General features: G+C 42.0%; 1 protein-coding gene across 12 annotated transcripts in view; it reads left to right on the plus strand.

Annotated features, from left to right (window-relative positions):
• Positions 1-19,924, plus strand: part of Sh2d4a (SH2 domain containing 4A) — an 86,218-nt gene extending 66,294 nt beyond the window's left edge. For all 12 annotated transcript variants that reach the window (XM_074055104.1, XM_074055105.1, XM_074055102.1 and 9 more), the window contains 3 exons: positions 2,014-2,144; positions 14,385-14,605; positions 15,029-19,924. In XM_074055104.1, the coding sequence (XP_073911205.1) occupies positions 2,014-2,144; positions 14,385-14,605; positions 15,029-15,121 (445 nt within the window). In that variant the 3' untranslated portion in view covers positions 15,122-19,924. The remainder of the gene's footprint in view (positions 1-2,013; positions 2,145-14,384; positions 14,606-15,028) is intronic.
• Positions 19,925-20,856: the final 932 nt, after the last annotated feature.

Here is a 20,856-nt window from a genome sequence, read left to right on the forward strand (position 1 = left end):
AACTGTTTGTACAGTTCATTCCTGTTCTCAGGGCCTTCCAAGGGTGGCTTGGGAATAGGACTTGCGAGATGTCCTTTTCCTTTCCTACAGTGTTTTTAGGGAACAGTATTTTGATTGATGGTGATGAAAGCAGCCTTTAAAAAGAGGGCAGTTCTTGTTGTAAGCTGTGCTCAGTTCATTTTTTTCCAACTGCGTGAAGTGCTTCTTGTGTGTTAGGCTGGAAGGGGTGAGACCAGAGGTCAGCCAGGAGCCAGCCCAGAAGACAGACGCTGCCTCTGTCTTTGGAGTTTTGCTCCATCTCCAAGGATTATCCAGAGAAAAAGAATCTAACTTGGAAGCTAGTATGAGAATTTATCATATAATCTCATGTATATACAATGTCTGCTTCCTGAGAAAGTCAAATATTATAGGATAGTTTCTCCATGAGTTCGCTGGAAATCATGAGGGGTAATATATACATGCATATGTACATGTATATTTGTAGATCTGACATGTGTGTCACCTATAACTCATGGTAGCATATGTTAATTTATGTTAATGTTACCATTAAAAGTGTAAAGAGCCCTAAGTTAATTTACATTACAGGAAATTCCAGTAGCTCATCCAAACTTGGTTGTTTTTGTTTTAAAATTGAATTCTGCTCATACTTAGTGGGCTATTGAGTAGGATTGGGAAATATGTTAACTACATTGCATTTTGCTTTTTGTAGAGAAAATCTGCTTTGTTCCAGAGCTTAAGTTCTGCCACCAAGTTTATTTCAAAATGGTTCTGTTACTTATTTTTTTTCTTCCCAGTGTTCAATTATTTTCTTTTTACTTTATATTTCTGAGACCATCTTTTGGTAGAACTAAACCTTTTCAAAGTGTGGGAGAGAGGAAAGCAAGTCAGGGAGGTTAGTGAAAACAGTGGAAGAAGTGATCAAATAATGAAAACACTAAGAAAGAAATATATTTTTATCACATATGATTATTTTTTATTGCAAGTCCATGCTGTCCAGGAAAATAGTACCAGGGTTGTATTTCAACTTTTAAAGGCTTATTTTCTCAGATTTCCATTGGGAGTTAATGGATTTTCTAATTTTTATTAAAATGTATTGAAATCTGTGTGTTAACACAGCAGTGGTTCAGTACCTATGACTAGCCCTTTAAGACCGGAAGGACAAATGACAGATTAGTGTTCTTTCTTCTGTCTGCCCCTGGGGAGTTGTGTAATGGTAGCATGTAGGGGGTTCCCACCTTCATTAGCTCAGCCCATGTAATTAGATATTGGAATGTATGTAATTTCCCAGCCCCTCTCCATGTGTATACAACTTTCCTTCAGTATAAGTGGAGACTTGTTTCAGGACCCCTGCAGATCCCAAAATCTACAGATGCTCAAGTTGCTCATATAAAATAGTGTTGTATTTGCGTATGACCGACACATATCCTCCCGGATGCTTGAAGTCATCTCTAGGTTACTTATAATACTTGAGACAATGTAAGTGTTATGTAAATAGTCATTATACTGTATTGTTCAGGGAATAATGACAAGAGAAAAGATCTGTACATATAATTTTTTTCTTTTTAAAAAATTATCATTATTGTTGTACTGGGGGCATATTGTGACATTTACAAAATTTCTTACAATATATCATAGTTAAATTTACCCCCTTCATCATTCTCCTTTACTCCCCTCTCCCATTCTTGGAATAGTTTCAGCAGGTCTCATTTTTCCATTTTCATACATGAGTACATAGTATTTCTACTACATTCCCCCCCTATACCCTTGCCTTATATTATCCCCCCCTTCCACTGGTACCAACCTCCAGGCAGGACCTGTTAGGCTCCTTGTTCTCCATGTAGTTATTTTTCTTTGAATAGTATTGGTCCTGGTTGATTGAGTGTCTGTATATATATGTATATTCTCATTATAATGAGAACATATATTCATATATAATAGCGTATATGTATGCAAAAGATTTTTGCAAACATTATTTTCAAATTCGTTAACTTGAAAGTGTTTTTCACATGACAGAAATCAGGGCATGATGAGGACAGCGTCCAGCTGTGCCCAGGAGGACATCATCCGATGGTTCAAAGAGGAGCAGCTTCCCCTCCGAGCAGGCTACCAGAAAGCCTCCGACACCATCTCTCCCTGGTTCCATGGTGAGTACTGACATCGAGTCTGCTGGTGGTGAAATGGTTCTAACCCACTGAGAAGGCAGAAAGAATAAAAGCTTCCTTTAATTTGTGCAGCCCCAAAAGAATCTTTCAAATTATTTTTACAAAGCAGTTTTTCAAAGATTTCTCAGTGGGCTTCCTTCTCATGCCTGTGTAGAAAGCAGTTAGCATCTGTACCCACTGTGACTTAATTCACCACAAATATGGTGCTCCAGGGTGGGTATAAGAACAGGGTTTCCTGTGAACTCACATGAGGGCATTTGATTGTGACTCCCGCAGATGGCAATGTCATCAGTTGGAGTTGTTGGATATGGTAGGATGGAGTTACCAGGCAGAAGGTCAGGCAGAAGGTCAGAGTGACCTTCAGCAAGCTGCTGTCTTTCTCTAGCAGGTTAACTTCATTGAGCCCATTTTGCCTTACCTATTAAATGATGGAGTTCAACTTTGTGATCTTTAATTTAAAATCTCATGGCTTTGATCCCTTGTTCTGGTGTATAGTTAAAACTACAAGGTAGATGTGTTAGATTCCAAGCAGGTGCTAGCTAATAAATTATTTCTGTATTTAACCTAAGAGACTTGATTAATTGAAATCTCTCTGTCTGCTCAGCTCATACTTACCAACCTCTCAATTTCTTGGATTTCAAGAAAAGTTAGTAGTTTCTTTAAGGTTTCAGTTGACTTCTGTGAGGTCTGTGGTTGGGGTTGGGGTGTAGCTCACTGGTAGAGCACTTGGCTAGAACCCACAAGGCCCTGGTTTCCATCTCCAGAACTGAAAAAAAAATCTCTGATTGAATTGGACTAATTTTCTAAATATCAAACACAAGATACTTTTAATACGATAGTAAAATTTTCCCACTTAGCACACTTTTCCTAGAGTGTCTTGATTTGAATTATGTCTAAGCCATCTCACTTTTAATTAGTATCATCACACATGTAAATGGACCACAAAAAATAAGCTCTCAAACACAGCACAGCAAACTCTTTGAAAAAGTACAAAAATCATTTGTGGTAGGCTTTTTTATAAGGGCTGCTTTTGCAGTCAGACTGTTCCGGCAGAACCTTCTGGTATCCTTGAGCTTGTGTGTGCTTTGGTGATTAGACATTAATTGTCCATTTCCAGAGGAGTCTCCGCCCCTCCCAGGACCAGGTCGCAAGCTTCCCCCTTTTCTGTTCTGCTGTGACAATGTTGTCATAGACTAACAGAAAGAATGCAGGCCACAGCACTTGCATGCATGGTGGCTATATCTGTGTCTGTTGTCACCTTGTTTTTCTTTTAAGATAAGCACTGAGGAAAATAGCCATTTTGTAGTTTCTGTGTCACAAGCTGAATGCCAGGAAGACACAATTGGAATAAATATCCAGTTGGAGCTTTGGTTAAAAAAATACGACTCTTGAGTTTTACATATATTAACTTACAAATGTGCCATTGATATCGGCTTATTCTCATTTATACAAATATTTATCAAAGTTATAAGCAAAATGAATAATAGGATAATGAATAAATACATAGCCATGTGGTCAGTGTAAATCTGTATCTTCAGTTTAGGAACACAAAATTTCATCTTTCCACTATAAATACAGTGGATCACCCTTTATTCTCTTTGAAATACAATTGCTTATTCACCAGGAATCCTAATTTTGAGATATTAGGGTGGTAGCTCTTTCATGGTTCTCAGTCTTCTTTTCTTTCTCATTTACTATATGAGTTATCCTTCTTAAGATTCTATTTTGCTCACATAAGTTTTCACTCCTCAAAGTTCAGGCTTTCATCCTTTCTCTTAATTAAGAGTTAGATAAGGATGGGAGTCTGTAAGAAGAGACCGGACATGAAGACTTGACTTCTGAGTTTATGGTGGGGAGAAAAGTGGATGTTTAGGGAAGTGGAGAGAGAAGAGGGAGGATAATGGTGAGTTTGAAATGTGTTAGGAGTACTCCTCTGAAAATACCATTTGAGAGTCAATGAATAGGTCGGTGCTAAAGATGACAGATCAGTCACCAGTATAGAACTAACAGCATGGAGGTGATGAGACTTTCCAGAAGTGAGTTAAGAAGAATAGAGAAGACCAAGGGCAAATCCTGAGGGGCTCAGGCTTCCAGATGGCAGAGAAAAGCTAGCTTGGGTGTGGTGCAGACCAGCAGCAGACACCTCAGACCTTGGTCCTAGGCCTCAGGGTCCAGATGAGGAAAATGGTGTATGGCTTCTTTATACATGCTCTATAACCAGTGAAGTACGGTCTTGCTTCTGAATTCCTAGATGAAAATCCCAAGCCAGGAGACCTGAAATGAAAGTGTTGAAATCTGCTTCCTGATCATCTAGATACACACTACATCTACTCCTTTGCCAGCAAGAATTTGCATCTTTTCAATGTGCATTTATAGAACCAATGGGTCTCAGCTTTCTCTGGACCATTGGTCCCACTAGGGGACTTGTGCAAGAACCTTGCCTGAGTCAAACATGTGTAACAAGATAACAGAGTACCCGAGGCTGAGCAATTGGTAAAGAGAGGAGGATTGTTTATTCTGTTCATTCTTCTGGCAGTCCAAGAGCGTGGGTACAGGCACCTGTTTGGTTTCTGGTGAGGAGCATATGCTGTTCAAGTCATGTCATGGCCAGAAGAGCAAAAGAGGAAGGGGATGGCTGTGTGCAGAGGGGCCAAACGCCAGGGATGGCCTCTCTGTACAGCAACCCATTCTTGTGAAAACAAATCCATTTTTGTGAGGGGGAGAACTCAGTCTTCCCTCTCCCATGACAGAGGCACCTCATCCCTCCTGTTATCTTAATCGTGGTTCCACCCATTGGGGAACTGAGGAAGGAAGCCTCAGCATGACCTAAACATACTCAACCCACAGCAAACCCCTCAATAAGACTTTCAAGGTCTTTTTTACTTTTCATTTGTTTTCCTTAGCACTAGAACTCATATGTGACTTTCACCTGAATTTATTTGGCGTTGGGCTCAGATGAAATGAAATTGACCTGGATATCTCTTGGCTGCTTCCCACATTCCTGAAGAATTGGGGACCAGGGATCTGAATCCAGGTCATTCATGCACTGGTTCCACTGCCCTGTGGAAGGACTGGCCAGAAGACACGTAGCTCGCTCCTGCACTGCACAACCACAGAACACAACTGCATAGGTGCTCCAACTGTGGTGGCAGAGGACTGCCTTGTGTTATCTGAACTCATCTTTACTTATAAATGTAGACAGGATTGTTCATTTTTTTTCTATTGTGCAGTGTTTTGTATATTTTACACATGCATGTACATCATTATTCATTCCCCTTTGCACATTTTGTACATTTTCTTTTTACTATTACAGAAAATGACATCATATATACCCTTGAACCTGTCCTCTTGTACACATACTTATTTCTTCAGCAAATACATCCAGAAGTGGAATTGCTGGGAGGCAGGGTACATGCATCTTTAATTATACCCAGTGAGCATCCTTAATACAAAAATCCACCATCTGAAGTGCTTTGAAACTTGAGCTGACATTGTGCTCAAGTTTCAGATTTTGGACTATTTTGGATTTCAGATTAGGGATGCTCAGTTGGTAAAGTCTATGCCAATATTCCAAAACCTGAAATCTGAAATCTGAAACATTTCTGGTCCCAAGCACTTCAGACAAGGGACACTCAGCTTTGTACTAAAAGCAGTTATACCAAGACATACTCCTCCAGCTATACCCAAGAACTTCCATTTTCCTCTATATTCGCCAGTCTTTGGTATTGTAGGACTTTATTTTCCATCTATCCTACAGGCCTACAATGGAGCCCGCTTACTTTAATTCATACTGATTTATAGTGAGGTTGAGTCTCACACATTTTCTGGCTAGATGACTGTCTTCTGTAATTACTACTCATCTTTTGACCATTTTCTCCATGAACTGATTTTATACTGATTTATTTATATTCTGAATACTAATTCCTTCATCAATTACATGGGTTGCATATATTTTCCCCTAGTCTGTGATTTGTCTTTTAACACTTGGGCATGTTCGAAGGAAGCACAGAAGTTTTTCAACTTAATGAGATTTAGTTTAGCTTTTTTTCCTTCATGGTTTTGCTTTTTGTATCACATACAACCTACCTGCATTTCATTTTTGTATATGATATGAGGTATAGAGAGCTGATTGGTGGGTTGATTTATGATTGTGTTAAAGTACAAATTATATAAAATTTGCCATCTTAACCATTTTTTAAATGTTTAGCTCAACTTTGGTGCTTGTTTTTAATATAGTTATAGGCTGTCTCTGTGCTAAAAATCAGCCCAAGAGGTAAACTAGGTCTTTTCAGGTCTTTGCTGAGCCTGTGCTTTTCCCTTGGCTTGTGTGCTCCCTTTCTAATTCTCACAATATATGCACTTGTTTTGGAATGTTCTCCTCTTTCATATCTAGCTCTCAAAAGAGGAAAAAGAGAAAAATGAAGGGGGGAATATATTTAAAATTTGAATGACCAGATTAGTGACATTTGAATTTTGTTTTCTCCTGTGTGAATAAGGGTAATGATAATATAAATAAGGTTATTTTTTGATGCAGGGTCTCATATATCCCAGGCTGGCCTTGAACTCATGATCTTCCTTCCTTGGTCTCTGGGCTATTGGGATTACAGGCATGTACTACCACACCTGGCTCATAGGGCTGTTTTATAAAGCAAATCGTTTATAGGTGTTAAGAGTTCAGAACAGCACCTGGCATATGGTGTTTCTGGTGTGGCTTATCAGAACTGCCTTTCTCTTTATCATAACGTAACCTGTCACAAAGTCTCATTCTGAGTTATGTATCATCCACAAGGACTAGACAGTACTTTAGAAAACTAGATCTTAATGACAGCAAAAACTGCAGTAATTTATTTAGGTCCTGTCCCTCAAAAGCCGGGAGTTCATCTCAGAAGGCAAGAGTGATTTGGAAGGACACAGGACAGTAGCTCACCACAGGGGACAAAGCTGCTTGGGAAATCTGTAGGATGTGACAGCAGCATGTGGCAGGTGAAGCTGACCTTGGGGTAGGGGCAATGCAGGAGGCGGAGGGAGGCCTGGAGTTGCTGAAGCAATGCCTTCTGTTTTCTAGATTTGTAACTCTTTGTATACTGTGACTAAGTCTATTTGGTTTTGTTTCCTTAAGATTATTTGTTTTCCTTCTTTTTGTCACTCTCTGTCCCTCCTCATCCTGATATCCTGCACTCTAGTTCTCATTTCAGGGCTGTCTGGACCCTCAAATACCTTTGTTTTTATTCATTGTGTTCCTGCACCTGATTACCATAGTCCAGCAGTCTTCAACATAGACTCTAGTCAGTGATGTTTGCAAAGTAAGTGATAAATGGCAGGCAGTCCCTAGCTAACTGTGATGTCTTGCTCCTGATAAAGTTGACCTATATTCTGGCCCTGATTTTGAGTCTCTGAAGTGTGTAGGGATATAACTATCAACCCCATCCTCTGCAGCATGCTTTGAAGTTTCCTGCAGAAAGGGTCAAAGAATACATAATATTGAAGTTTGAAGGTCTGTCCAGAAACCCACAGATTCATTTCTTCATTCTGTCTGTCGACATTTCCCCACTCCTCCTAAACAGGCAGCAATGTGTAGTTGCTTAGAAACTGCTGGGTTCAGAGGGGACTTTCTACTAGGATAGAAATAAATGTATACACGAGTTTCTGGTTTAGAAATTTTCCAGTTGTTGCTGTTGGTAGAGAATTCACATATGTGTCTTATGCATTCATGGTGCACCATTATTTATCTGGAGTATAATTAACACTTTCTTTTTCAAGTGAGAATATACTAGACTGTAGATGAGATTGCTCCATTCCTATTAATTTCTTGTGGATGTCTTTTGCTGTCTTAGCATATAATTGAGCCTGTCCACTAAAGGCTTTCATCCAAGAGTTTGTATTTTAAGCTATTTAAAAAGCAAATCCCTTTAACACTGATGGGAGAGCAACACAATTCATACTGCAGGTGTTTGGATCCGATGACTTATTCTCCTAGGGAGGTAAATCCTCTCCATCTCTGTGGAGGCTGTTATCTTCCAGAACGGAGATGATTGTCAAGGTGGAAACCTGTGTTGTCCCCCTCCATCCCACCTAGCAGCTTGTTATCTCTCAGCTCCTTCAGCACAGGGACCAGACACCACCACAAAGTGAATAGATTACATGTAAGAAGGGCTCATAGATGACTACAAGGTGTCTTTCAGGCTGAAACCTTAGTGAACTGTGAACTGATGCTCAAAAGTGATCTGTACTTCAACTACCTTGCCACAGAGTGGAGATTTCTTAATTGTGGGGCATCAAAATTCTGCCCTCCTCTCACACAGGGATTTTTGAGCTGCTGTCTTCACCAAGTTGAAATTACTGGGGTTTGTGACTTCTCAAATCCTTAGGCAATGGTATATGTCCTGTGTCATTTACATAAAGGACACATTTATTTCAGGAAGCAATAGGCTGTGGTCAGCAGCATGAATATGTCACTAGTGTGTGTGGCAGGAAGGGCAGCAGGAAGCCTATTCCCTGGCCCCTAGGTTATTTCCCTGCCTTTGCCAGGGTCCTCTTAGCCTGTAGTCTTGTGTTAATTATTCTCTGAAGTTCTATCCAACTGCCTAGTATTTGCTCAGATTCTGAAGTAACCGGAGATGAAACACATTTATTCTGGGAAGAGCTAGCTCTTCTGCAGAGAGTACTTTGCTGAGGTGTTCTGGAAGGCTGACTTCTCATCGATGACTCAGTGCAGCAGACTTTCTGAAAAAATGTTACTATGCTATTCTATTAGTGTTGAGACTATTCCATGAACCCCACGATCTCTGTTACTTGGCTTTTTGCAAATGTTGTACTTGAGTTTTTGGGTGTCAGGGGTCTGTGCCCAGGAGCCTGATGCTCCCTACTTCCCATGGCCAATGTCCAGGATGCCAGTCTTGCACTTCCCCATCTTGTTCTTGGAGTCCTGAGATAACCCAGAGGCCAGGAACCAGTGGAGTAGGTATGTGAGAGGTCAAGGTGAGCAACTGTGCTTTGGGGGTTCTACTTAGTATCTGTGTGGAAAGGGGGATTCTACTGTTTAGACAAGTGTTAAGAAAACCACACTTTCATTGCCTGACTTCTCTTTGTCAGTACCTGCTTTCTGATTGATTTCTGCCACAGTCAGATAATATTGGATACCATTTCTTTGTGCCAGGGGAAGGGAGGCAGGGAAGTGAGTAAGTAAGTGGTTAAGTGAACAGCTCTGGTACCAGTTGCCTGGCCTCACATCCAGGTCTCCCACCAGCTAGCCATGTGACTTTGGGCAAGTCACCTGACTTTTGTCTCTCATCTGTATAGTGATAATGACTATATAGATTGTCTTCAGATAATGACAGGATTAAATGAGTTAGCAAGATATAAAGCACTCAGAACTATGTGTGATGCACAGGAAGCCCTAGGTACTAAGTGTCAGCCATTAAGGTAGTAAGGTGAGAAGAAATGATGCTAATAATTCTAACTCTTCAGTTGTTAAGGAAACATTTTAGATAATATTTTAAGAACTCTGGCCATTGTCCTCATCCTTGCGGAGATCAAGATCTAAGACCTCAAGAGCGAGAGCTTGCCAACATGGTACATCTCCTTCTAGATAGGACCTACGGCAGCCCTTAAATGCAGAAAGCATTAAAGGAAGCATCAGTACATGGAGTGAGTGCACAAAGTTGCAGACTCTTCCAAGTATAAGACTCCCAGGGTGCACTCTGAGTCTGGCCGGGTGGACTCTTGGAATCAGGTCTTCTAGAAGTCATTCTTTTATCCACCCCAATTTCCCCTCAGATTGCAGTGTGGCACTTTGGGGTCCCTTTGTGAATGATGCCTTCATACATCCCCCCCTCTCAGCATATTCTGGAGGCAGCCCAGAGGCAAGGAATGTGACACAGATAACAAAGAAAGAAGGGGAGGTGACAGGGAAGAGCATCCTTTAAGGGAAGCCTGTGGTACTGGCAGCTCTGTGGTGGCCCCAAGGACAGTTGAGGAGATGTGGCCACCTGAAGTGCCTGGGGCCTTTCAGTTCTCAGAACATGAATTCTTAGCTTAAGAGAGTGGGCAAGGGCACCAAGGCATTGTCCCCACATCCAGCCAGACACCTCTTAAATATCACTGACAAATGCATCTTCTTTTACTTTGCAACCTATTCCAGAAAAATATCATGAGCCCAGTGGGTTGAAACACAAAGCACTCTAGTAGGAGCCAAGAAACTGGGACCATCATTAATCCTATAACCTTTTCTACCTCTGTGCTCATCTAAAAAATGGGGGTGCTAATAATATCAGTTCTATTTTATAGTAGTTTGAGGATTAAGTGAAAAATAACATACAAATGGAAGTATGCCATGCTGGTGCAGGGCACCCAGGCTCAGACCACTGGGGTTCAGTCCCAGCCCTTTTCCTGACCTACATAATTGACCCTATGAAGCTCTCTGTGACACAGGTTTGAAGCTGTCTTAAAGGTAATAACATTAGGTCATTGTGGAGTTGCTGTGAGAATTAAAAGTAATGCACAGTCTGAGTTATTACTCAGTTCTATTTCACTTGATGTTTAAACACATATTTTCAGCTGCAGGAAGTAGGCTGTGCAGAGGTACACGTGGTAGTACTTCAGAAAAGACAGCATGCATCTCTTGTCCCTATCAAACAATTCTCAGTCTAGAGCATGGGTGCACAGAAGTTCTATAAAGAAGTCTCTGACTTGATTGTGAAACAGAAGCATGCATTAGGTCTTTTCTGGGAGTCTGTCAGTGGGCTAGTTCTATAAAGTAAGTGAAGGTGGGAGCTGCCCTCCAGGCACCAATAAGGAAGCAGCTGAGGGAAGATGGCCCCAGCAGAGCCTACTGAAGTGCACCTACAGAGCTGAGTGCCAGGCAAGTGCACAAAGGTGGTGAGAGCAGGCACTCGGCAGGCCTATAGGAAGCAGTCTAACTGCTTAGGGAGGAATCCCAACACTTCCTGCGTTGAGTTGAGTCTTGAAGAATGGGTAGGAGTTTTCTAGGAGGCGCTGTGCTGGGGAAGGAGGCAATCCTCTGGACTACCCTCTTCCTGCAGCACAATAACTGCCCCTTGGATTTCCCACCAGGCCTGCTATAGTTTCTGAGTTGCTTCACATCTCTTGGGGTCTGTGGCTTGCTTGTGTGCAAAGAGCAGTTCTCCTGGGCCTGTCCTGGCCAAACCTTCAGAGTTCTAGAGCTGCACAGTCTAGGGCAGTAGTCACTAACCACACATGGCTCTTCACATCAATGTTAATGAAAACTAAATAGTGTCAAAAGTTGAATCCCTCAGTCATACTAGTCCCAGTTCAGGTGCCAATAGTCACTGTGGCTAGTGGCTACCACATGGCCACCACAGAGGACATTTCCATCATCATAGGAAGTTCTGTCACATAGTACTGTTCTAGAGAAAGGCCTGGCATCATGCAGAGGGAGGAGAGAGTTGGGCGTGTCTCTGCTCGCCCTCAACTCCAGCTGTGTGAACCTCTGTGCCAGGTGTTCAGACTCCTAGGAGTCTCGGCTGTAGCTCTGCCCCAGGTTCTTCAGAGCCAGGTGCTATCTGTGAGACCTTGGGCAGTGACATTGGCCACAGTCTGTTCTGCTACAGTCTGCTTGCAGAAGCTCTAAAATAGACAGACCTGGGTGATTCTGGTTTACTAAACTTATGAAATAAAGGAAATCTCTCATATTCCCCTTCTATAAGCACAGGAATGGCTCTTTGATATCACAATGGTATGGTTCTTTTACTATGTGTGAGAAGAGCTGGTCAGAGGGAGGCAGCACTGAAGAGTCATGGCCTTGAGGGGGTGGGGGGAAGACCACCACTTCAGAAGTCATGCAGAGGGCAAATCAGAATGATAAACCTTTTAAGAAGTGTGCCTGCTTCCACAGCAATCAATACCTGACATTGGAGTTTGGCTTTACACTCAAGAACTCACAGCTCACAGCTTAGCAGTGGTCATGCCAAGATGCCCGGAAGGTACCCGGTGCCCTTCAGGGCTTTCATGATGAATTGTCTGCATCAACCTATGTACCAAGAGAATGAGTAAAGGAGTAAGAATCTTCTAAAGCAAAAATGGCAGAAAGAAACCCTCTGTGTCACTCACAACCTGGTCCACATGGCGCTCATTTTTGAGCCTGCCCTCCAACTGTGGTGCATGAAGCGTTTCTCTTATGACCTGGGATTTGCCACAAGATCATTTTATTGTGCTCTGGTGTCTCAGGAGATTCAACAGTGCCAAAATAATGTGTAAGGGCAATAATTACAGAGATTAGGAGGCTTGTGGGCAGTCTGATTTACACTTTACAATACGACTTGATTGTAGGAGGAATTGAAAGCAAGGCCGCATGCTTTCTAGGCAGGTGCTCTACCAGTTGAGCTACTCCACCAGACCAAGTCTCTCAGTTCTGAAGGGAGTTTTTCAGTGTCATTGGGAAGTATCCCTGCTTTCTCAGACAATCTAATATGGTGTCTTCAATCCTCTGTCAAGTGCAGTCCTGCACAGGCTGTTGTCTTTTGCCTTGTTTCAACTTAGGACTGTGGTTTGTAATTTATTGGTGGAACCAGCTATGTGTAGAAAGGCAAAGAAGACCAACAAGAGCAGCAGCCTGTGTCTGTTGGGTTGTTATTTGAGCTCCTAAAATGAACAATGCAGCATGTGAACCAAGAGGCTCACTCAGTGTCAGCAGGGCCTTCAGTTTCCAGTAGATCATGGGAAAGGAGAGGATGCATATGACAGACACAAATCAGTAACCCTGCTGGGAGTCAATGCAAGATTTCTGGGGCCCTTGGAGGAGAGACCCCAAGTCTCTGTTCCAAGTCTCTGTTATAAGTGGGGCCTCTGTCAACCTTTCTCCAACCTCTGTGATTGACCCAATCTCTCAGGCTGGGCTCTGCAGTGTAAGACCTCCTGAATGATGATAGAGTAGAGCAGATGGGACAAGTGCTGGTGGGTTGATCTTAGCTGGGGGAGAACAGGCAATTTTTTAATCCCTCTCCTGATTAAAGGTTTATTTACTGAAATGGTTTTTATTTTAAATTGTATCCTGGATAACTAAAGTTCACTTCTTAATTAACTTCATTAAAAATCAGAAGGGCTACAATAACTCATTGCCTTTTCATGAGGAGGATTTTGTTTGTTTTTACAATAGTAAGGATCTCAGAGTAAACAACTAACTGTGGAATAGAAAAAGTCTAGTTCTTCTGTCTGTTGGTTGAGAGCGTTGTTCTTCCCTCTCAAATCAGAGCCCATTGGTAATTCAGCAAGTTGATGTGTTGGTGCTCTTTGTCTATACTTTACAACCTGTCTCTTCATCTGAAGAATTATAGCATGAATAAGAGGCTAACACGGGAACCTGAGTCAGACTCCATGAGTTTGGATGAACTGGGGAAACGCTGGTGGAAAGTAAGAGTGCGAATTCATAAGACATTTGAACTATGTCTCATAAAACTTCGTGTATATAAGAAGAGCTTATTCCTTTGAAGATATATAAAGCCATAAACATATATATGATGACATAAATAAATGAAGCTCTACTCCTTAAATGTCACTGGATCTATACAGTATATATGCAGTAATTGGCACTCATTAGACCTGGCTTCATCCTGGTTCTGTCACTGACTTCAGAACCTCCTACACTAGGAAGTGCCAGCTTCAGCACTGTTGACACTATGGGCTGGGTAATTCTTTGTAGTGTGAGGTTGTCCTGAGAGCAGCACCCCTTACCTCTATGCACCAATGGCAGAAACACCACTACCATGACAACCAAAAATGTCCCTCAGACATTGTTCTGGATGAGAACAGCTGTTCTAGACCAAGTTATTTCCTTCTTCAAGTCATTGAGTTCTCATTGGTAGATGGCAGTGGTGTGAGGAGAGCACCTTGAAGTCCCCTTTAGACCTAATTCTCCCAGCACCACCATCCAGGCATCCAGCCAGACCCCCTCAAGCCATGTACAACCTGTGCTGCTATAAATGGGTCTATAAGTAGAAACAAGTTCCTCTTAAACATAGCTCTCATTTATACTATCCATTTGTCTCTATAATCTATCTTTGTCCAGTTGCCAAATACTAGACTCTTTTATTGTATTTCTAAGAAGCCGGTACATGTAAAATACATATTTATTTTAGAAAACCACATGGCTCTAGTGGTTTACTAAACTTTACCCACATAGCTGGATTTAACAAGAGAGTTTTAGAAAGGATTTGGCTGAAGTACCTGTTTTTTTCCCCCCCACAGGAATTCTCACCCTAAAGAAAGCAAATGAACTTCTGAGCACAGGTGTGCCAGGCAGTTTTTTGATCCGAGTCAGTGAAAGGATGAAAGGCTATGCCCTGTCCTACCTGTCACAGGAGGGCTGCAAACATTTCCTTATAGATGCTTCTGCAGACTCCTACAGCTTCCTTGGTGTGGACCAGCTGCAGCACCCTACCCTGGCAGATTTGGTGGAATATCACAAGGTGAAGCTATTCATAAAATTAATTTCCTGTGAACTATTGTCCTGTAGCAGCTGTAACAAAGAAAGACAATTACAAGAAAGATGATTGGGATAAATAATGTTGGGGGTGTCTTTGATAATTTCTCCAGATAATTGGAATTCTTAATTGCATTTCGTTTATCACAGAACCTACTTCCTCCTCAGATATTCAGGGAGACTCCATTGGGGCAGAGAACACCAGAGACACTAGCAAAGCTGGACATACACTGATTACATCTGAGAACAGTCTTAAGTTAAAACTGGGACCCTAGAGGGAAAGCAAGGGTGTGGAGGAGAAAAATATCTCTTAATATTGTCATAAACCACTAAAGCTTTGTACAAATCAAGGGAAGAGGAGCACAGGTCCCACACAGCCCAGCCTGACCCTGTGCCTTCTGATTAACAGGAGGAACCCATCACTTCCTTGGGGAAGGAGCTCCTGCTCTACCCCTGCGGTCAGCAGGATGAGTCACCTGACTACCTGGAGCTCTTTGAGTGACAGACTCCATCCAAGCCATCCTACAACTTCCGACTGGGCCCTCTGAACAGACAACACTGAAATGGACATTTGTGTGTGAAGCCAAAATCACCCCACAGCAGAGCCAACACCGATCAATGGGAAGTGTCCATGGTCCTTGTTGAAATCTCTTCTGCACAAATGCTGCAGTGTAATTTAAGGGGAAATGACCTATTATCTGCACTCTAAGAGCAAAGGGGAAAGAGTACCAATTTCAGCAATGTCCTAACATGAAGGGTGATCTTAATGGTGATGTAAGATAAAATGAACAAAGAAGAAACTGCAAACTTTTAGGAATTAAGGTATACTTAAAAAAAACTGTAGCTTGTTTCAACTGACTTGTGACCTGTACTCCCTCTCTGTGTCATCATCTCAGGAGGTCACAGGGTCCTGTTTATACAAACTTCCACCTTAGCTTTGGAATGCTGGCAAAAAGTCCCCTTAATGAGAGCTGGATGATCCCAAAATATCTTCCTTACTTTGTATGTTGGAGCCAGGATGTAAGAGACAGAAAAACAGACGTCATGAGTATAAATTGAATGGGAAGTTTTAAAACATGTACATGCTCTCTCAGAAAGTGAGCCCGCATTTCTGAGTTTGTTTCCTCACTATGGAGAATGGGTACAATGCTTGCTCTGCCTCCTTTGACTCTGAGGGTCCACTAAAAAAGATGGAAGATGCCATTTATTAGTGGTGCACAGCTAAACAGAACTAAGCAAGCTGTTTGGATACAACTTGGTATGGGTGGAATTGTGTCCTCTCCAAAATACAGTGAAATCCTAACCCCCATATGGAGATGTAACCTTATTTGGAAATTGGATCTTTGCAGATGGCAACAAGTTAACATGAAGCCACCCTGGATTACATAGGCCTAAATCCAATAAATAGCAGCCTTACAAGGAGAGAGATTCAGAAACAGAGATGCACTCTGAGACAAGAAGGCTGTGGAACAACAGAGGCAGAGACTGGACAAATGAAACTTCAAGGCAGAGAACACCTGGGATTGTTGGCAGCCCCCAGAAGCCAGGATGGTTTGGGACAGAGTCTATCCAGAACCTTAAAAGGAAAGGTCACACCTTGATTTCGGCCTTCTGGCCTCCAGAACTGTGAGCAAATAAATGTCTGTTTAAGCAATGAGTTTATGGTGATTTTTACAGCAGCCCAGAAGGCTAATCCAGAAGCTTCTGTAATTATGGATCCTGCACACATCACAGCTCCATTCCTTGCTACAGTTTGCCATCCTCATAATGAAGTCAAAATGGGAGATGGGGAAAACCCTCCAACTACTACTGTCTAGCTCTGGGACACAGATTTGTTCAACCAGGAATCTTATGCCCTACAGTCTTCCTAACCACAGCAATTCTTGGTCCAATGCCAAACTGGGTGACAACTTCTATACAGGGACCAAGGAGGTTGTGAGCTACTCAGTGTCATTTTTTTTTCTGGGAAGATGGAGATTTACCCATAGTTTAGGCTTAACTCCGTGCATCAGTACTCTTTAAAATTACCTTTTAATGAAAGAAGAGTGGTACTGTACTTTGTTCATGAGGCCGTTGATAATATGGAACATTTATTCCTAGTACAAATCCAACCAGAGCAAGGCAGGTATGGGCTTTAATGAGGAAGCTTTTAAATATAGGTCATGGTTAACTGTTTCTTGGTGTTCCATGTGGTTTATATTGTTAAACTTTTATTTATTTATTTACTTATTTATTTTGCGGTACTGGGGCTTGAACTCAGGGCCTTCATATTGAGCCACTCCATCAGCCCTTTTTGTAATGGGTATTTTCAAGATAAGGTCTTGTGAACGATTTGTCCAGGCTGGCTTCGAACCATGATCCTCCTGACCTCTGCTAGGAGTAGCTAGGATTTCAGGCATAAGCCACCAGTGCCTGGCATTGTTTAACTTTTAGAAGAGCCTGTCTCTTAGCTTTTGTTCCCATGATGCAATACTCATGCCGTTACTTAGCAACTTGTTCTGTTTCTGTATCTTCCCACTGTTTTCCATGTAATCTTGCACAGGTCCCTTTACCTATCCAATTTCAGTTCTGTATCTGAAAGAAATACGGCATTTTAACTGGATAATCTTTATTATTTTCATCCAGCTTTGAAATCTTCAAGTTCTGCTTACTCACTGGAATGAATAGAGTACCCTATAAAGTCACTAATAATTATGAAGACTCCAGTGTCACCCTCTGTCTAAAATTATATTGGAGGAAATAAGTATGGTCATATCCAGATTTTCCTATGCTATGCAACATCCAACCCAAGGAAGATTTAGAAAACAGGAAATTACACAACCAAGTTGACCAGTCACAAAGGGGAACAGATTCAAGGTCTGCATTATTTTATTGACAGGGAGTGATAATATGATTGCTAGGAGTAATATTAGAAATTCTTAGGAAAGCAGAATAGTTTATACATTTTGGAAACTGATTTTAATGGATTAAGGAGGTCTGGGTTTTCATCCTCACACAGCTGTCAGTGTCTGACCATAGGTGTGGTCTAAGATGGTGTCCAATCCTGGCTGTTCCCTCGTGTTGTATCAACAAGCCCAGCTCCCTGACTTGTCTGCCCAAGGTTTCCTAGTCTGAGATGTTGGGTTCCTGTTCCTGTCCAGGTTTCCAATGTCAGGGACTGTGCCCAAATGACATTCCTTGCCCTCAGTAAGATTCTGGACTCTCCCTCCTGTAGTCATGAGGCTTTCTGGCTGCTACTTCTGTTGTCTGACCCATTAAGCCCCCAGCAGGTCACCGGGTTCTAGTCTCCTGCCCCCACCCTGTTGCAGTGTGATGCATAGGAAAGTTAGTTTGTTCCTCAGTGTCCCCAGCAATGCTGAGCCATGTCTGGAAGTGTTAGTTGGCTCAAATCTTACCAAGGATGAGGAAAATAACAGATCGTTAAGAAGAAAAAGGATGAAGAGAAAGAGAAGATGTCACATGTATGGATTACCAAAAATAGCGCAGAGACATTTATACCAAAAGTTGCCTATCTGAACTAATGTTTGGAACCAACCATCCTTTCTATGTAATAGCATGTACTAATATGATAAGAAACCTGCTTTTAAGTTAAAAAGAAATACCTCATGGCTTACTTGTTTGTAATGACCTCCTAGAGTCCTAGAGTCCAAATGTGTTTATGGGCCTCACATCTATAAATCTTGGGCCTCCTGCTATCTTGGTGAACAGAGAAGACACAAAAATTATAGGATAACATAGATGTATATCTACGGACCCTCTTTACTTTCATTTTTTTGTCAAGAGATTTCACTTCAAGCTTCATTGCACGTCTTTCATAGAACACAACTTTTCTACAATCAAATTCTAAAATAATACTTGTGTTTGAATCAAAACGTGGTTTTCTCTTCCTAAGTATTAGCTATAAGTATTGCTTAGATTTCACTTCTTTGCCTTCTTTTTTTTGTAATCTCTTCTCCATTCTTCCTGTTTTATTTTGGGAGAGCTGCCAATCTCCGTCCTTTCCATGGGAGGGACTGAGTTTTCTGCAGTGTTAATACTGTACTTTACTGCCTCCAGTGTGGATTTTAACACCACAGTTTCACTGCCTGCTTTTTACATTCTTCTCTCCCTGTGCAAGGGATTTTTGGACTTCCCACTGCTGCCCTAGATTGAAAAGTATTAGGAGGCTTAAATGATGAAAGTTGTCTCCTTTCAGTGGGTAGTAAAAATGTTATGTGATGATGAGTTAGGTTGATATAATAGAAAGAAATTCCATCTGGCTTGGGATTTGCATCCTACCTATACTATTAGCCTTGCAGAATCCTGTTTTTTCTTGTGTTGTGTTGAGCCCATGGCCTCATGAATGCTAGCCAAGCACTGAGTCACACTGTGGTCCATCTCCCCTTGTAGCCTCTTGAAAGAAAAAAAATATACTAAGCATGTCTGAGCTTCATCTGCATCTCTCAAACAGGAGTTACTAAAGTCACTTGGGATTTGAAAAGAAGTACCTTAAGTGCGTAGCATAGAGAAAGCTCTTTACAAATGATAATAATTTCCCCGTGAATCTTGGGTCCAACAAAGCCAGCCCCCATACATTCCAGGCTTCTCCTTTATTAACTCAGTTTGTGTAACCACTGAGAGAGTGGCCCATTTCTGGGATTATTTTAAGAGGGAAAGGGAAACTTTTAAAGAGTAAAGGATACTATGACAACCCGTGCAATACATTAGCTAGTTGGTCTGCAGATAAATGGCTTACTTCCTTTGGATCTGAAGTGGGCATTTTCTAATGATTTTGACTGATAGCCCCAAGGTAGCAGTAACCAGCTTTTACTACCAATTGCTGACTTGATTGCCTATGGATCTGTGATCACAAATCTTTAAGTAATTACTTCTCTTTTTGAGTAGAAGATTTACAATTTTGGGATTTACTCTGCCTGTCTCCCAATAGATCCAGCAGAGTCAGGTCTAAGCCTACAGGCTAGTGAGGGGGCAAGGTCCCATCACTCTTGTCCATCTAAATCAGCCTTGGCTTTTCCTCAGTTGAAAGGCTGTTCCTGTATGAAGTCTTCCCATTGACTGAGTCAGGAGGGCAGTAACTCCCACAGTGCTGTGTCTCAAGAACCAAATGAAATGGTGAATGCCCTCTTTCAGAGGCGTTCTTTCAATGGTGTGGCAGAATGCTAGAAAAAAATCTTCCCATCCAGCCCCTCTTACTATTCCTGCCAGCCCCACACCCAATGGGTGTGATCTTTACATGGCTCTGTTTGAGGCTAGTAACTGGAAGAAAGAACAAATTGTTAAATAAAAATTTCCTTTGGCCTTTGTTTGAATTTAATTTGGATTTTTTGTTGGTTTCATTTAGTTTATTTTTGTTTGATATTTAAAATTCTTTTCAATGGGCTTTAACATCCTAGCGGGCTGTTGCTTATTGTCAGTTTAAAACACGTTGGAGGGTGGGATTGGTGATGGGATTAGAAGCTGTGGGGACCTAGGATGGGACAGAGGGAGTTGGTGGCATCCTATACTTACCTCATTGCAGGCTAAGATGTCTGATTCTCAGGTTGTAATGAGGATAAATCCAGGTAACCCAATAACCCATGCCAGGCCTTGGGGGATTTGGTGAGTCCTGGCAGAGGCTGCCCATAGGTGGCCTGGCCCTCTCCGAATCTCCTGTGACTGTGCAGGCAGAAGCGCAGCCTGGTGTCTCTCCCCAGTGCCATATCCTGCTGTTGCAGACAGTGACCTTGCCCACAGCCATCCTCCCTTGTCCTTCCCTACGGTCTGTCAGCCTTCTTCGTAGACTTGCTAACAGACACAGCCCAAGGGACGCTGGGGGTTGACTTCTTCAGTGTGCATGTTCACAGGCTCAGTAACACAGAGACATTTTGAAAGGCACCTCTGCAGACAGGAAAGAACATATTCTCCGTGTTGGGAAAAACCACCACCCAAACCCCCAATCAGTTGGCACTGTCCCCATAATGTTGGCAGCAACAGCAAAGCCCTGAGCCCTGCCAGGAGAAATAGCTTTGAATTAAAATATGAAGTTAATCAGAATATGGATCACCCAAAGCTGCCAGGTATTTGATGTGTGTTGGGAATAAAACACACTGATCTTCCTAAGGAGCAGCCCAAGGTCAGTTTCTCCAACCAGCCACTCTCAGCAGCAGTATCAAGTCCTTTTTAAACGAAGGGATTCCCACCTGCTCTCCCCTCCTAATCAAGATAGTCTTTACACTTCACGTCTTGGAATCCTGCATG

Source organism: Castor canadensis, chromosome 14 (assembly GCF_047511655.1).
Source record: "Castor canadensis chromosome 14, mCasCan1.hap1v2, whole genome shotgun sequence".
Taxonomy (NCBI): Eukaryota; Metazoa; Chordata; class Mammalia; order Rodentia; family Castoridae; genus Castor; species Castor canadensis.